General features: G+C 38.4%; 1 protein-coding gene across 1 annotated transcript; it reads left to right on the top strand.

Annotated features, from left to right (window-relative positions):
* Positions 1-6,178: 6,178 nt before the first annotated feature.
* LOC124262671 (putative uncharacterized protein FLJ46204) lies at positions 6,179-9,194 on the top strand (the record flags this gene model as incomplete). The annotated part of the gene is made up of 4 exons (XM_046697178.1): positions 6,179-6,254; positions 6,483-6,581; positions 6,807-6,869; positions 9,187-9,194. Coding segments are annotated over 4 exons (246 nt in total), but the record flags the coding sequence as incomplete, so codon positions are not given.
* Between the last annotated feature and the right edge of the window lie 11,045 nt (positions 9,195-20,239).

Below are 20,239 nucleotides of genomic sequence, written 5' to 3' on the forward strand. Positions count from 1 at the left end.
GCTGTATGATGTTCGTTATAGTGTTCCATGATGTTGGTTATAGTGTTGTATGATGTTGGTTATAGTGTTGTATGATGTTGGTTATAGTGTTGCATGATGTTGGTTATAGTGTTGTATGATGTTGGTTATAATGTTGCATGATGTTGGTTATAATGTTGCATGATGTTGGTTATAGTGTTGTATGATGCTGGTTATAGTGTTACAGGATGTTGGTTATAATGTTCCATGATGTTGGTTATAGTGCTGTATGATGTTGGTTATAGTGTTCAATGATGTTGGTTATAGTGTTACAGGATGTTGGTGATAGTGTTCCATGATGTTGGTTATAGTGCTGTATGATGTTGGTTATAGTGTTCCATGATCTTGGTTATAGTGCTGTATGATGTTGGTTATAGTGCTGTATGATGTTGGTTATAGTGTTCTATGATGTTGGTTATATTGCTGTATGATGTTGGTTATAGTTCTGTATGATGTTGGTTATAGTGTTGTATGATGTTGGTTATAGTGCTGTATGATGTTGGTTATAGTGTTGTATGATGTTGGTTATATTGCTGTATGATGTTGGTTATATTGCTGTATGATGAAGGTTATAGTGTTCTATGAAGTTGGTTATAATGTTGTATGATGTTGGTTATAGTGCTGTATGATGTTGGTTATAGTGTTGTATGATGTTGGTTGTAGTGTTGTATGATGTTGGCTATAGATTTGCTTAATGTTGGTTATAGTGTTGCATGATGATGTTGGTTATAGTGTTGTATGATGTTGGTTATAGTGTCGTATGATATTTGTTATAGTGCTACATGATGTTGGTTATAGTGTTGCATGATGTTGGTTATAGTGTTGTATGATATTGGTTATAGTGTTGTATGATTTGGTCATAGTGTTGCATGATGTTGGTTATAATCTTGCATAATGTTGGTTATAGTGTGGCATCATGATGGTTATAGTGATGTATGATGTTGGTTATAGTGTTGTATGATGTTGGTTATATTGTTGTATGATGTTGGTTATAGTGTTGCATGATGAAGGTTATAGTGTTGTATGATGTTGGTTATATTGCGGTATGATGAAGGCTATAGTGTTGTATGATGTTGGTTATAATGTTGTATGATGTTGGTTATAGTGTTGTATGATGTTGGTTATAGTGTCGTATGATGTTGGTTATAGTGCTACATGATGAAGGTTATAATGTTGTATGATGAAGGTTATAGTGTTGTATGATGTTGGTTATAGTGTTGTATGATGTTGGTTATAGTGTTGTATGATGTTGGTTATAGTGTTGTATGATGTTGGTTATAGTGTCGTATGATGTTGGTTATAGTGCTACATGATGTTGGTTATAGTGTTGCATGATGTTGGTTATAGTGTTGTATGATATTGGTTATAGTGTTGTATGATTTGGTCATAGTGTTGCATGATGTTGGTTATAATGTTGCATGATGTTGGTTATAGTGTGGCATGATGATGGTTATAGTGATGTATGATTTTGGTTATAGTGCTGTATGATGTTGGTTGTATTGTTGTATGATGTTGGTTATTGTGTTGCATGATGAAGGTTATAGTGTTGTATGATGTTTGTTATAGTTGTGCATGATGTTGTTTATAGTGTTGTATGATGTTGGCTATAGTGTTGCATGATGTTGGTTATAGTGTTGCATGATGTTGGTTATAGTGTTGTATGATGTTGGTTATAGTGTCGTATGATGTTGGTTATAGTGCTGCATGATGTTGGTTATAGTCTTGTATGATGTTGGTTATAATGTTGCATAATCTTGGTTATATTGTTGTATGATGTTGGTTATAGTGTTCCATGATGTTGGTTATAGTGTTGCATAATGTTGGTTATAATGTTGCATAATGTTGGTTAAAGTGTTGTATGATGTTGGTTATAGTGTTGCATAATGTTGGTTAAAGTGTTGTATGATGTTGGTTATAGTGTTGTATGATGTTGGTTATAATGTTGCATAATGTTGGTTAAAGTGTTGTGTGATGTTGGTTATAATGTTGCATAATGTTGGTTAAAGTGTTGTATGATGAAGGTTATAGTGTTGTATGATGTTGGTTATAGTGTTGTATGATGTTGGTTATAGTGTTGCATGATGTTTGTAATAGTGTTGCTTGATGTTGGTTATAGTGTTAACCTGTATTCAAGTAGACATTACGATGATATAGGTTGTAACACCGAGGACACGTTAAAGCGTACGTAAAAGTTTATGAAGGGTTACAATAATTAATAAATCACAAACTGCACGAAGCTCAAATAAAATCCTTCGAGTGCCAGGATCGTTATGAGATGCTACTTAATAATCCATTTTCCTGGATTCTTATATTGTTTTGACTGATGCACAATATTCAGTTTAGAACTTTGGTTTCTAGAATTCATAGTTCTTTCTTTAAATTAATGTATTTCTCTGGACACGTGAGTGTGAAAATGATTGCATCATACATAAATCTTACTCGACGTGTCGGTAAATAAACAAATTTAAAAAGAACAAAAACAAAACAAAAAAAACAAAAACCCCAGAGCTACAAAAGCAATGACGCATTTGGAAAGTGGGAACGGCGCACCTAGTGTTCGTTCAGCACTAAAACCATCAACATTATTAAAACACAACATGCCGATTCCCGCGAACAACATAAATTTGCATGCGCACATAAAATCACTTAAACTCCTACACACGCGTAGGCTTCTACACAGCAGGTCAGTGAATGCTGCTATATTGTCGCTAAATAACAACAACATACATAGATCGGACAAGCATGTGACCATACTTCATCTGGAAACAACTTCAGCCAAGCTACAGAGCCTGACCAGCACATCTTAATGACACTAACGACAAGCGGGAGATATATACATGTACCAGGCGTTATTCTATCACTAAATTAAACAACCAATGCATATATCTCCCGTATACACTCGCGTTTGTAGACATTCATCTCAATGTCTGAGACAGCGGGGGTGTTATCGTCCTGTTAGGGTTAGACGACAAACACTTATATTTTTCAGGAAATTGTTTGCGTCTGTAAGTGTTACAGTGGGTGCTTACCTTTTTCGAGAACACCTGGTGTTATAACTGACTTTTCAGAGATTCAAATCAACCTTCATTACTATTTTACCTTGTGCTCCGTATGATGGTTATCGACTTGAGGATTACAAATGCGGTAAATAAGTTGAATGCCAAATGTATTGTAAGGGCATTACTTCAAGTCTACCGAACGGCAAAAGAAAGACTACCGACGAGTTAATTACTGAATTGAAAAGTTTGTAAAACGTGTTTTCTAGCTTTTAATTTTTCGATGGATAAAGAGATGATTTTGCAACAACATGAACCCACCGTGTTTGAAACATTGTAAATTTGTGCTGAAAAACACCCTATTGGTTTTCTACGTTAAGATATTGTGTTATGTTGTAACATGCTGTCATAGAAGTATGTCTTCAAATTGGTCAATTGAGGAAATGATTTCGCTTTGACAATTCCGGAAAATGTACAGAGGTCTGTGACTTTTGGAAAACGGACACGTTTGAGGAATGCAAGTTCAAAATGAAACGACTTGCTCAAATGAATCAAACTGAATGTCCACAAGAAAAGATTTCACTATTACGCAGCTCCTGAGGCGCGGAACTTATGAATCAAGCCTCGTAAGAAATCGTTGGGTTCTCGTACAGCCTGCAAATCCCTTTCATAAACTTTCTTCTTTTATCACACGCAGTGCCAACAGTTTGACAAGAATCTTGGCCTAGATTACTGAAACCCAAATTCCACAACTCACCACATGTTAACAATTAACACAGGGTCGATTGACATTTTTTAATCAAAGACACTGTGTTGGGCTCTCAAGCTGATGGCACGATCATAGAGTAGACATTGTTATTCTCACAGTGGACCTTGGTCGGGTACAGTTTACACTTATAAAAATAACGGCTTGTCATCAGAGTCACACACTGTTTATGCACATGATATGCATATATAATATTGAAGCGTATGGCAAGGAAAACAGACGACTAATTCCAATATGCTCACCCTCAGGATTATAGGTCAGATTAGATCCTTAGCACTCCATGTTTATAGAACAAACTGACTCAGTGGCGTGGTGTTTAAGAGATTACCCGACTTTAGACCAAGTCGACAGCTGTAGCATTTGTGCTTCCGGCATAAAACAAAATTCATTCACTTGCTTACTTAAACTGAAGTTCAAAAGAAACAATACAATATTTTTATGCTGGCTGATAAAGGAAACAAGCGAGAACTGGTTAATTTATGCAGATTGTTTTGTTTTGTTTTGTTTTTTATACGGTTGTTAAAGTCGATATCATAAAAAAAACTCGACGAGTATCTCAGATGACAGGCACGTATCGTCTCAAGGAACGTGGTGGTCGCAAATTCAAATCCGATTTTCACGGTATAATTTCTTTTTCATCGCAGATAATGTTTTAAGACGAATGGGAGTGATTGAGTTTGTACACTAACAACCCTACAGATAACTAAGAGAAACAGATATGGCACCACTAACTATATCCACCCATCTCATATATTCTAAATGGCATTCTACACAAATGTTTTGGACCCGTAAAGGTTATATTTGATCTTCAGTAACCCATGCTTGTCGTAAGAAGCGACTAACGGGATTGGGTGGTCAGACACACGTCACCGTATCCCAATTGCGAATAGCAATGCTCATGCTGTTGCTCACTGGATTGTTTGGTCCAGACTCGATTATTAGCTTAATATTGATGAGTGCGGCTTTAAACAAACAAACGAACCGAGGTTCGATAAAATGGACATAATGTGCTTTCACCATTGACATTACATGTCATCGTATCCCAATTGCGTAGATCGATGCTCATGCTGTGGATCACTGGATTGTCTTGTCGATTATTTACACACCGCCACCACATAGCTGGAATATTACTGAGTGCGGCGTAAAATCAACTAAACTCACTCGCTCACTCACATTCGTTTTGGTTGTGATGTTACCTACTTACACTGAAGGATATCGCAGTCGATTATCCTGTTCCAATGTAATTCTTGTGTGTGACTGCCTAGCACCTATCCCTATGCTTCTTTGTGTCATACGATGAGCAAAAGTATTTGTGTTTATCTGGAAGTATAGCATACAGTGTTCTTTCATTTTCATCATGTATAAGTAGCTTTTAAATTTAACAAAATGATATTAACCTTACCCGGATATACGATACATTTGAATTTAACAAGTATCTTAGAGGTTATATGAACTAAAACTATTTTATTCATTATATTCTGTAGTCTCCGGAGTCATAATTACATGCGCTAGCTCAAAGTGACGTTTTCAGATATTACAATTACCAGGCGTGTGTATCGCCACTCGTTAGTTCATCTATAAATGCACCCACACACAATGCAAAACAAAGTCAATAATATATTTTTGAAACTAAACTAATTTAAGTATTCTAACAAGGAAAACCTTTTTAATTCTGTAAATACTTACCGGTTGAGACGCCACAAGCTGTCAACTACGTGATTGCTGGGGAAGTCATGCTTTACAATATTGACTATTTATTTCTGTCGCCGTGTCTGAAATGTTCTCAATGAGCATCATGCTTACCATAGATACCTTGCTGTAAACACTGTCTATACTGAGATGTCAACATGTCCCGGAAGGTGCAACGATGCATTGTCAGGCAACACCTGGCGCAAACACAGGATAGGTTTTGCAAGACAATCTGTTCCTCCAGTTGACATGGTTGTCAAACTATCTGCCAGACTCCTACTGGATTCTAATGGATGTATATTAGGTGCACGGAAATTTGCATATATGTTAATGTTGTTCTCTTTGATAAGAAAATAAGGTTTAAGTATTTGTCGTATACGTATCATGTGTAATAAGGGATAATGGCTGTTAGGGACAGTGAGAGACAGGGTGACTTTTAGGGAAAATGAGAGAAAATGTGACTGCGAGGGACATCGAGAGAAGAGTGACTGCGAGGGTCATCGAGAGAAGAGTCACACCATCACACCAATACACCATCACACCCTCACACCAATACACGATCACACCATCACACTAATACACCAATCAATAGAACACGATCACCCCATCACATCATCACACCTATACACACCCACATCATCACACCAATACACGATAACACCATCACACCAATACACCATCACACCTATACACACCCACATCATCACACCAATACACGATCACACCATCACACCAATACACCATCACACCTATACACGATCACACCATCACATCACACAACCACACATCACACCTATACACACCCACATCATCACACCATCACACACACCATCACACCAATATACATCACACCATCACACCAATACACGATCACACCATCACACCAATACACGATCACACCATCACACCAATACACGATCACACCATCACACCAATAAACGATCACACCAATGCACCATCACACCATCACACCAATACACCATCACACCTATACACATCCACACAATCACACCAATACACGATCACACCATCACACCAATACACAAATACACCATCACACGATCACACCAATACACGATCACACCATCACACCAATACACGATCACACCAATGCACCATCACACCATCACACCAATACACCATCACACCTATACACACCCACATCATCACACCTATACACACCCACACAATCACACCAATACACGATCACACCACACAATACACAAACGACACACCATCACACGCAATCACACCATCACACCATCACACCAACGATCACACGATCACACCTCACACCAATAAACGATCACACAAATACACCACACACCATCACACCATAACACCATCACACCAATACACGATCACACCACCATCGCACCAATACACGATCACACCAATACGCACCAACACCATCATACCAATACACGATCACACCAATAGATCATCACACCAATACACGATCACACCATCACACGATCACACCAATACACGATCACACCATCACACCAATACACGATCACACCAATACACGATCACACAATCACACCAATACACGATCACATCACAATCACACCAATACACGATCACACAATCACACCAATACACGATCACACCATCACACCAATACACGATCACACAATCACACCAATACACGATCACACCATCACACCAATACACCATCACACAATCACACCAATCACACCATCACACCAATACACCATCACACCAATACACCATCACACAATCACACCAATACACCATCACACCAATACACGATCACACCAATACACACCATCACACCTATACACACCCACATCATCACACCAACACAGCATCGCACATGCAGAGGTCATATATATGACACATGTGTCTGTGTATATGTTGGAAGGATCAGGTGTCACCTAACCTTAACAAAGTTTAAGTGAATTGATATTTACCGCTATATATTCCGAACTATGGAGAATGCGAAGACATGCAAAAGAAGACTTCTGGTTCGGCGAGCGTTTGCAGGTAGAAACATGTGCTAAGCCAGACACCCTTCGTCTTCAAGATGACGAATGTCACACATTGCTAGTTGTCCGCCCTCCAGTATCATATCTAACGTGTCGTGAAGACGTCTCCATGACGTAATTACTTCATCTTCACAAGAGGGAATGGCGGCGTGATTGCACGTGTGTCGAAATTTCAATCTTTAATGCATCAGTGACAAAGAGTAATTCCCTTGACTTGTACTATACGTTACTTTTGTAGCTAAACAATTTACAAGCCTTTGTTGATATGGGTCAGGATGCGCTCATCTGTTCGGGAAACCGTGGTATCATCACTATTTTGACAGAAACTCATAAACACCTGCTGGTGACATAGTCGGAATTGTACAATCAACAATGTACAATCTGCTTTCATCAGAGTTTTCTTGTGGAAAGGGTTTTGTCGCTTTTATGCATTGAAATGCTGATGAACATCTTCCAAGATGTAATTTGATGTATGCCCGGGTGAAAAAAACATCTTAAAAAGACATAATACTCCCATCCTGACCCGGATGAAAATGAAAGTCTTCAAATAACTGTGGTTCAATGTTTTTCCGTGTGTGTACAGTTGACATTTTAGACGTATGCACTGCCACTTTAGCTATTTGCTGACGTCAGATGGGAACTCACAGACGATGACAACATAAGCACCTCGAGCAACTTCCATACTTCTCTACATCAGCATCAATCATTGAGAACGAAGGTCACAACACAGTTGGCGACATTTACCAAACCAGGTTCCATGCAATTGTCTTATCGAGAGCACTGTACGTTGTGGACTTTGAGATTTCCACATGAAATGTACTTGTGATATTGTTCAGAGAAAGACCTGTTACAAGCTGGGATAACAAAGGGAAATGTGACTATGTTGCGTCACCACCTATATAGTTTTAGCCAGAAATACAGCTATAAAACGAAGTATTTATAATCCAACACGCCAGTTACGGTGACAAATCCTTATTTAGTCAACTCTGTAATTATCATAATCTCAAACCTTACTTCCCTACGTATTGACGTAAAATTTAAGTCGTCACATTGGGTACAGTGTGCGAAGCTCATTTCTGGTGTTCCCCCGTCGTGATGTTGCTGGAATATTGCTAAATTCACTCACTACAATTTAAGTAAAATATATCTAAGACGTTTGATAAATTGGTGGGTGGAGATTACAAAAACATCAGGAAAGATGTAACAATAAGAAGTTTTTCATAACATCTTCAGCAACGAAAGTCATTTCAACAACCAGGTCTTTTAAAACACAACAACATGTCCATGACCGTATTGGAGATTTCTAAAAAAAGGTATTTTGATAAACAATACTCTAACGTGTCTATTTCTTTGTGTCACTACGCGATACAGACTATGCGTAAATATTTGAACTCGGTGACGGAGAAGCTACCTCATAGCATGGTCAGCTAGTCACGTGATTGACAATACCACAAAAGCAGGTGACAAGCAAACTATTGTTTTGTACCTTGTGTGCCATTGACATTTGACCTTGTCCAGGTTGCTTCGCATGCGTGCATGCTTGTGTCATTCTGTCAAGATTAATCAAATGGCTTAGTCTCGAAAAGGTTTCGTTAATGTTTTCGTTTGTCTCTGATTGTAACGACACCATTTTGTTTTTCTGTAACGTAACCTTATTGGCCATTTTGTCACAACTGTTTAAATGTTAGCTTATGCTGATTTCCAGGCTTTTGAACTTTGCGAACCTATGAACATGCTTTGGTCTTAGACATAAGCTGGTATCCACATTTTGATGTGGGACATTTGCATCCGAACCATCACAAAGATTGGAATCCATCCTCAGAACATGGTATGATCCCGAAAACAAACTATTTGTAAATGTATATCTCAGATACGATCACTTGTGTATCCATGATTCCAAATCCAAACCTCTTCAAAACCTATATGTTTACTAAACTCCGAGATTCGTTTACATGTATTTGCTCGATTCATTTATAATCGTAATGTTTTGACATCTGTATCCACGGGCTACTGCATTGAGACCAGGGGTCTGAGGATGGGCTTATAGCCCTGAGATGGCTCTAAGATGATATGTTGTACCTTTTGTACTGTATTTACTTCTCACATTTGTCATCCTAAAACCTAAAGCCTGAACATTAGCACTTCTGTGTTCGTTATTTAGACTAATCAAAAACAGATTTCTGTTGACGCGGAAACACATCGAAAAAACAGAAACTTAATGTTCTGTTCTTTCGGGGTCATTTTCAACTTGTAAAGGCAGAGTAACTTCACATGCTGATGCTTTATTTGTAAACGTTTTACACATATCACTAATTCAGCAGCGACGTTTGAATAAGTGTAGGTGTGTGAGTGTGAACCTACCTTTCCCACGCCATAAGTCCCAGAGAAGCGGTGACTCACACGCTCCGGAAATATGTGACCAGACTACGAACATATGAGACGTACCCAACTTGCACCTCTTTCTGCTGTCGGTTACTCATGTCGGCTACCCAGTAAAGTGAGCGAGCGAGTGAATAAGTCAGGCAGCGAGGCAGTGAGTCAGTCAATGAGTGAATGATTGAGTCAGTCAGTCAATGAATGAATCAGTCAGTCAGTGGAATTGATCGCTAACAGTGAAACCCACGAGCAAAAGTATGGTTCTAGGTTCTAAAACACCCACAACGTAATGAGGGCAGACCGAGACTCGAACCCGCAAACAGTCATAGCTTAAGACTTTATCTTTATTAGATTAAACCTGTGCACAATTACTCACTTCATTCCTTCACCTCATTCAGCACACAACTATCAAGGCTAAATAATGTCTGAACAGATGGAAGCTGTCATCCTGGTATTTTACCACTTTATGACAGAAATTAAACATACAATAAGATCAACATTTATGTGTTGAAATTGATGTTTACTTATCTCAACTAAATATGTTGCTGCAAGCCCACTGAATCGTTACGTGTATGTTTTCACACGATAACTGTTTGAAAACATTTAAATCTCATGGAAAAAAGAAGTTTAAGTATTTCTCTGGACATGTCAAAGCTAAAGAATTCATTTTGTTTTTACAACAAGGCACATGCCATGAATTACTGATGGTGTGAATAAGCACGTGCAACTAAACGTATTGATATACCTGTTTGCACCAAGTATTAAATTAACACTTGTAAGCACACACGCCTACCATCACGTCCAAAACGTGGGGATAGCTTCCAGCAAATCAGAATACCTTGTGATGATTTGTCGCCCCTACTTTCAACACTTTATGAACTAAATAGGGAACACACTTCAAGTTATCGTGGTATGGTAAACTTGCAAATTGTTCTGAAGATCGTTACCTTCTTCTCCAAATCAAACAACCTAAGTTTGACTTTGTCATCGGTAGAGGACTGTAAAATTCATGAAATGTTACTGTTTATTATGAAAGCAGTCATCGTGGAGAAGCGCCACTGAATCCGGTTAAAATGTGCGGATTCCAAACCTTGGCATTCAGATAAATATGTCTTTTTTAATATCCACGGATGTTGATTCCGCATGACCTTGTGTGACCTTGTTCTCCAGGTCGTAGCCATAACTCGGAACTGGTTGTGATTAAACAACTCCATGTCCTGTTCATCTGGCTAATTGTCTTAGCTCAAGTTTTGAACGAGATCCATGACCTTGTTAATTGTTGGCATTCGAGCAATACTTTGAATTGTGGGTAATGAAGAGTCGTTGTGTCCACAGCGGATCAATGGCCTCCTACGTCGGAACAGCATGTGTCATCTACATGACTATGTCGCTTCGTTTCTATCTATGTACTCGACTGTTTAGAAATATGTATAAACACATTTTGATTATTCATTTATTGTGCTAATGGTACAACTATGGAAGGTAACCTGGCTTGCCTGCTGTATACTCATATAATGATGTGTTAAACACGTATCAAAACATTAGCAGCATATTTACTATCAAGAAATATCTACTTGTGTCGTATCTTCCTTCATGAGCGAGTTCTTATAGGTGAGTGAGTGAGTATAGTTTTACGCCGCTTTTAACAATATTCCAGCAATATCACGGCGGGGGGACACCAGAAATGAGCTTCACACATTGTGCCCATGTGGGGATTCGAACTCAGGTCTTCGGAGTGACGACCCGTGAAGATCCGGGTTTGAATGGATCTTCAGTAACCCATGCTTGCCGTAAGAGGCGACAAACGGGATCGGGTGGTCAGGATCGCTGACTTGGTTGACACATGTCATCGGTTCCCAATTGCGCAGATCGATGCTCATGATTTTGATCACTGGATTGTCTGGTCCAGACTCGATTATATACAGACCGCCATATAGCTGAAATATTGCTGAGTGCGGCGTAAAACTAAACTCACTCACTCACTTCGGCGTGACTAGCGAACGCTTTAACCACTAGGCTACCCCACCGCCACCGGGAGAGTTGTGTCCCTTAATGATTTGCTAAAACAACGAAAGGAAGCAAGACGAAATGTCACAGTCTCTGACTTCACTGACTTCAGTACTCCACTTTCGTTTTGCCTTTCGGGGCGGTGGGGTAGCCTAGCGGTTAAAGCGTTGGCTCGTCACGCCGAAGACCTGGGTTCGAATCCTCACATGGGTACAATGTGTGAAGCCCATTTCTGGTGTTGCCCCCCGTGATATTGCTGGAATATTGCTAAAAGTGGCGTAAAACCAAACTCAGTCAGTTTTGCCTTTCTGTTTCACCGGATAATCGAGACTGCCTGACCTCTTGGTGAATGTTATATTAGTATACTTTGGTTTTACAGGACAGTAGGTATGATAAAAGAAGCCGAATCATATTCAGCTAGCACATGTATATGTTTGTTTGAGGTTTAACGCAGCACATGGCTTCTGCATGATGGAGTCCGGACAAGTCAGACCAGTGATCGATATTATCTTAAACATCCCACTCCGTCCGGGTATGAGGGCACACAATCACCCACAGTCAGCCTGACCACCTATATACTCGTCTAATACAAACAAGCACAGAACTTGACCAGGTCTCCCTCCCGATGGGGTTCTTCCATTTAACAGGCAGTTTGATATGTACAATGGAAATCCAGAACAGAGGGCCTATTAGCAATCATACAGCTAATCCATATTTTCCTCTTCACATTTCTACCAATTTATTTTTCCATTTTGTTGATTAACCTTGTTTCTCGTATAAAAAAGGACACATACAGCTGTAAATAGAACTTGTTTCGTATTTTTTCATCCAAGGTTAAAACCTTTCAAAGGCAATTTTTCGATCAAATCTTCGTTTGTCTTGATAAACATTTACCCAATTGAACCATGTTCAACAAACACTAATAACCTTTGCAAGCTGGTCATTGAATGGGCTTTGTTTTGTTGAAACTGACCACACGTAGACGGTCAAGGTAGAAAGCATGTGGTCGTTATGTATTTGAGTAACAGAAATGTAAACATCATCGCTGAACATGTTTCTGCTAAAATTGATAATGTCTGATCTTCAACGCAGGTTGGCCATGAATCGTAAATGGCGTTGGGAGCAGCAATGTTAGCTATCCTGTCATGTGTTTGTAAACTTGCACTTTTCGTTGACTTTCGACGATCACCTTGATTAGCTATTGATTACAGAACCTATTTAAGTATTTAAACTGTCTAATGATACAAACTCTTCCACTAGATGCCATCGCTAACAAAAGAAACATGCTCTGTTATATTTGTGCTTCAGTCAGAGTAGAAGGTATTTGTATATGCTGCCTATATACGGTCATATTAGTAGAATGGTTAGCTTTCACAAGATTATTCTTTTCTGTTTACATTTACTATAATGGTAGAGGAAATGATCACTTGAGATTAATCCTATTGTTCCTTCCTTTATTTCAATCTTCAATGAAACCTCTATTATGATTGAACAGAGTCTAATTTAAGAAATATCACACGAGGCTGAATTTATTTTAAAAAGTTTGCATTTTCCAGCTTGTATGCAAATGAAATGTGTGTATTGAAACAAACATACACTTACTTTTTATATGCATTGCAAAATAATTACTCCTAATAACAATCGAATTATTTTTTAGTTCAGGTCTAACTTTAAGAATAACTCTTTTGTTGAAACAAAGGTTGCCAAGTTGAACGAAGAGATGCTTTGCCAAGCAATGTGGTTTGAGAGAAAACACCCTACATAATCGGATGCTTTAATAGTTTGAACTACTCAGCCCAATGAATACTGTTATCATGTTGGTATGGTATGTTACCTGTTTAGTAATTATATTTGCAATTTCCCCTTCAGAATCTATTGTAGTCTTCTCTTTCTGTCGCAAGAATTTTATCTCCTACGTGTGCACAGTTCCTGTTTAAGCAGGCAGCAAATACGAAAACAAGTAGCTCACGAAACAATATTGATTGGACAAAACCTCCTAATTGTTTGTGAATTGTTCGCGGTCTCTAAATCTAGTTGTCCAAGCGGTCACTGCCAGATGCTATTTAGACGTTCTCACGGTGTTAACCTTGGCAATGACATTAACATCAGTGATCACATTCCGAAAGGTCTTGACCACTCATTGTCATGTACTTAGTGTCCAGAGAACTGGTCAATGTAAAGTTAAAAATATATATACCAATAATATACATTATGGCAAGACTATGTTGAGTCCTACTTATACTAAATTTGTTTAGACATGTACACATATGCCTGAAGTTATGTCACTACGTGGTAACCTACGCCTGAAATGGTGCGTGCACATGTAGGTAATGTACGTGTAGTGATATAATTATTGTTTTGCGACTTGGAAACAAGAACAACGCCGTGTAGACAGTTCGTATACAGTGTGTCATGGTTTATTCTGACCTTCTGGCTCTGTGCCTACGGTTTGCTTGAGAGTGTTGAAACTAAAAAAATATGTTTGTTCAACTGATTTTCTCTTTGTACTTTTTATTGTTACCCTAAAAAGCTGAAATACATGTTTTAGTGCATAAATGATCTTAAAAACTCCTCGCGAGCGTGCGCACGTATGAGTGTGTGTAAGCGCGTGCGTGCGTGCGTGCGTGCGTGCGTGCGTGTGTGTGTGTGTGTGTGTGTGTCCCGTTAATCAATTATTGCGTTGAAAATTAATTCAATTTCATCATTCATATTCGCAGAGGATCCACCAGAACACTGTAGCACTGTTAGAACAAATGTGTTCTGATATACAAATGTGGAGAATGGCTATGTCAACACGGTTGCTCAATTTGTGACACCCGTAAAAATGAAGGTCAAAATCACTAGCCGGTTATACGTTCGATAATTCTACAGCCGTCAAAGTCAAATGTTTAATCACCGATGACGATAACCGTCTCCTTGACTTAAAAAGGATTTACCCGTGTATTTAGACACTTGATAGCCACTTAAACCAGTGTGAGCACGTTGGATTTCACCAGAAAGACATGTGTCTTATGAAAAATATGCTGACGTGACAACCGACCAAAAATAATTGTTTAATTGGATGTGTACAGGAAGCATGGCAATCAATGGTAGCATTTCATGGTCACGTATCGTGCATCACACGGTTGACTCTTACTGACACAAACCAAATTATCTTGATTATAAATATGTGCTATTTCCGTGCTACACAAGAATTATCTTGACGTTAAATTATATTATCACAATGCTAAATATATGTTTTCTCATTGTTACATGTGTGTTATCTCAGTGTTAATTATTACTTGTGTTGATGATATATATATTATGGTATCATGGTGTTAAATATTTCTTATCTCCATGTTAAACATATGTTCCATAGGAATCCTTGCTTTGACCCTTTTCCTTGAGCCACAAATACCTCGCGATTGGATTGTAATGATCAATATTTTCATCGAGGGTTTTACGATTGAATTGTTTTTGAATAGCCAACAGAGATATGCTTGAGCCAGTTGAAAAGAAATGTTTTGGAAAGGGTTTTGCTTTCAAAGTGTATCCTGCGTATTTAGAGAAACATGCATGTTCTGAAAAAATCCGTGTGTCACTGACGCAAATGGTGACACATTATGTGACACTATCACACTCTCTCTCTCTCTCTCTCTCTCTCTCTCTCTCTCTCTCTCTCTCTCTCTCTCACACACACACACTCTCTCTCTCTCTCACACACACACACACACACACACACCTATCCTCTGGAAAATCGACCTCGGTTACCCACTAGGATCCCAACCGCCACTCATCCCTTTGAAGCACTCAATGTCAATGGTGAGTTGACTTACTGGTTCCATTGTTATTTTCCTTCATTGAGACTTAACCGTTCAACTAGCAAATGACTTCAGTTTCTAAAATGATTATTCATTCTTCAAGAGGTTACCCTGTGTGCGTTACTAATCAGTGAGATAAGCTCATCTAATTCATATAGTGAAGATGAGTTATATCAAATTCCCACCAATAACGGAGTCTATAGTAGCATTACGTAGTTTTCAAGATTGAACAATGTCCCCTCAGTGTCAGTACTTGTACATATGAATGGGGCTTTTCATGGCTCTGAGCAATATATACACCATATCACGCTACAGGACGAAAGGATGGGATTCACACATTGTACACTGGGTAGCAAACCAGGATCGTTGGTGTGAAAAGCGAACTTTTATAATCTGGACAACGTGTGATGTATAAAGCACCCTAGCTTAAAACACATTAATCTAAAATAAACATATTTATTGGTGTGTTTGTGTCGAAAATGTTTGCAGATTTAGGTATATTTGTTCGTCAATGTATAATTTCATTAATATTACGTGTTATGATCATATCTATTTCAACTGCCAGTAAATGTTATTGTTTCGTTAATTTAATGCTGTATGTCTTTATATTGAACATGTGCTGTATGTACAGCTGTGTTAGACTGGGAATACGTTAAGGAAGACACATCTCATTAAACAAAAGTACAGAAAATCAAACCAACTTCGTGACTTCACACACCCTTGAATTTGAAAACAAGAAAGTAATGGAATAATGTGAAATTACATCATCAATTGTTGAATTTTCTATTTAAAAATGATTAATTTGGGCGGATATAATCTGGGAGACCCCTGATCTGTCAATATTTGCAATTAAATTGCATCACCTATCATGACGTATTTAACTTAACGTCTCACAAGCTGTTCCTATAACCAACATCAGTTCGCAATTCTACAAATGTGTGGGAAATCTAACCAAATGAATGTCACAACATTCTAAACAGTCCAGCCCAGGTTTCTATATGGCACGAACAACTTAGTTCTCTGATCCAAACATCATGATCACATTGAGAGCCTCCTTCATCAAGACACGATTTCAATCAAAGGCTGGTTCAGGTCTTCAGCGAATCCACAGTCATCTCCCGAACCTTTTTTGAAGTGCTTTCTGGCCCACGTGGGCTGTCCCGCCAAAAGCAAATTTCTCAGGGCGTAGCAGACGTCATTTTGAGTGTCGTCTGCTCGAGCATCGAAACTCCGCACTGTCACGTCTGCACTTGTTTGAGATACCCTCCAACGTGTGCCGTTATTTAAAGCTTTGCACAGCCTGAGAGCGGGATTACCTGAGCAAAAGAAACTGTTACAGGCCCCTGTGCGGTCGATGCTAGAGGTTGGTCGGCGTTTAACAGCAGCCAAGAAAGGGAGTGTTGATTCATTAGGAGCTAAGATCTCTACAAGTATAGAAGGATTGTGACAAGCAAGTGAAAGCTACAAACCTTCTTGAGAGGAAGGAGGGGTACAGCTGGGAGAGCTGCTAAGTCTTCGTGAATTATGATACGGATGCTGGAATTGTGTGAAAACGGGTTTTGAGCAGACATAACTTGGACTTAGACTGCTGACCACTGCTGACTACAGAGTGTAAACCTCTGTAGGTTTTGAACTGTGTTGCGTTCATAATAATTTATCATAATACCAAAACACTTCAAGGCAGAAGTGAACCAAGCTGAAACATGATAAAACATTTTCGGAAGAACTCATCTAGAAGCAACACTATGGAAGCTAAATATTGGTGTCTTTTGATTTTACTGTTGACGGTCCTAGAGGTAAGACACTCATTTTATTGCTTTAAATTACCTTCCTGTTCTGCATTATCTTATATTCTGTATGGGAAACATTACCTTTTACCTACATATGTGACTTTTTTAATATAACGTGTTAAAGCTATCATGATCTCCTTATAATGATACGTTGAGAGGCCCAATCATCACATTCCGTTATCCTAAACTCTATTGCTACTTCATACTGAGGATAGGTAAGAGCATATATGTCTTTACCCCATCGAAAGAATGCAGTATACGCTAGTATTTGATGAGGAGGTTCGTCTTGAACAAAGTGACTCAGATGTTGCAAAAGAACAATATTACATACGGAATTTTCAGCCATTCAACGATAACTTCTGTTGTGGCTTCCTCCACTTTCACACAGGTCTGTTATACATGACCAAGGAACCCTAGCATGTGCTGTTCATCCTTCTTATTGTATCAGTTGTTAAACACTTCCTCCTAGGTGTGCTGTAGGGGATGCAAGGTCTGAACGATGGGTCACCGAGAACCTGGTGCAAAATGTTTAACGTCTTTTTAAATTGCACCGGGCAACTGTGTTTTTATACATATCCATACCAACATTGTGTGTTGTTCTTGGACATAATATATACACACTGTTCTGGGTAAAAAAGGTATGCTGTTGTATTTAAATTTAACTTTCTTGATTTTGGGCGTTCACTTTGAATCTTCGCCATGGATGTATTTTGGAAGTGGAATGTGGGCTTCAGTAAGGTTTACATAAACAATGGGCATCAATGAACATTGTGAGATAGTTTAACAGTTTAGGGAGGGAAATATCCCAGAAAATGTCATCGTTATGTGAATTGTGTATCAAAAAAGCTTCTCTTTGTCATCAAAACCCATGTATAATATATTACTTGACCATCGGTGACATTTAACAAACATATACCAAATTATCAACTATAGAAATGTATAAGGTATTCTTTTACATGAGAAGACCGTCACTTTGACAAGCATGATAAGTTTTTACCTTATGGTCTATATTTGCTATTCTGCCGGATCAAGAAACTATCCAGTTGAATATACCAGCTTTACTCTTCACTGAAATTCCTATCCCCATGTTCTTTAAGACGTCATGTCTTGTAAGATACTCGTGGATATGATGCATGTGATATTGCCTGTTTCAAGTACATCACTATAGAATAATCATTTGTAGCTTGTTTGATATTATTCCACCATCAAACAAGGCCATATACCTTCTTAACCCGGCAACATTGTCTGCCATAATCATTTGGTAATTTAAGACAAACAAATACAGTTATTGCCTAACCCAATACTCATCGTCGGTTGTAAATAGAATCAATCCAGAAATTGTGAGTTTAAATCTACCGCAGGCATTACATTTTAGCAACTCAAGATTTCTCACATCAATAAATCCATGTCATCATTTAGTAAGAACAAAATATGTCACAAGCCACAACCACATCAATAAATATAGAACAGCATATCCTAATTCTAATAATTTCATTCACCTTAGAGACCATAACGCACATACTAATGCTTCATAATGCCCAAGTTACACATCCTCGTCCTCAAACATATTAGATTATGCATGACAACGTGGCAAAGACGTGTCGTAGATACTCTTCATTTGATTAACTCTGGGCAGATAGTGCAAAAGAAACTGTTTTGTCCTAATTTAACTTGCGATCAGTCAAGTGGCGTGATCATTATATATGTTTAAGTTATGTAGTTTCTATTAAAGGCACAAGCACAATATCATTCTGTTTAAGGCACGTTGTCCATTACGTCTTGCAAGGGCCTCATCTGATGGTAAATTCACCACTAACATCCTGGATAAGTTAACTTTGAGTTACATTCAGGTGTGAACTATTGGGATTTATATTCCACATGTTAGATAACATTGCTGTACCTACACTACACTGAAGTGACGAATATGTCAAAGTATGATGTTTTGTCTGGCATTTGTTGTCCTTGTACATCTTGACCTGGACACCTGGTGTTATCACTATTTGCCAGTGATTCATTACCACATGCTCATGATGTAGCTGGACTCATTTTCTCATGGATTTCTCATGAATATCAACAGATTTTTATCCCTATTTTGTGAAGGAAATTTGTGAATATTTTCACTTCAATAATTTTTTTATAGTTCAATTTGAAAAGTAAACCAATTATTTCCATGGTCAATATTGTTCCTTGGGATATTTATGTAAAGAGTTTGTGATCCAATATGAAAAGCACGTTGTCTGGCGGGTTGTATATTGACAAAACAAAATAGAAATGCAAATATAACATACTTCCCACAATCATTCTGCAAATTACAGCACATCTTCATACAATGCGTGTATGATCTGGATTTCAATCAATCAATTTCTATCTCACATGGTCACTGTCAAAGACAATGCCATTTCACATGTCCACTTATAATTTGTATTATCTGATGAATATCAACAAACGGTATTTGTCTTTTTGGAGTCGTGTTTGTTCCTCAAACATTACACACAGGGCATATGCAAACCCTTCTCATAATCACGAGACGTTGAGAGTATAGTTGATGCCAAACAGAACGATAACCAGCATTAGTTATTCTAAGCGAGGACTTTGGTTCTCAGTGAGAGGCGCACATACGTAATCGATGATGAACACACATACGCGATGTCACTTAGGAATTTGGATAACAGGTACAGTGGTGATCCCTTCGGAATTAGAGTTATGAAATGTTAAGACAGAACTTTTTATTTAGTTTATAGTAGGCTCAAGCGGTTGGCAGCACCGGTTCACTTGCATGAGAACT

This window comes from Haliotis rubra, unplaced genomic scaffold (assembly GCF_003918875.1).
Source record: "Haliotis rubra isolate DU_JTF1 unplaced genomic scaffold, ASM391887v1 Scf85, whole genome shotgun sequence".
Lineage (NCBI taxonomy): Eukaryota > Metazoa > Mollusca > Gastropoda > Lepetellida > Haliotidae > Haliotis > Haliotis rubra.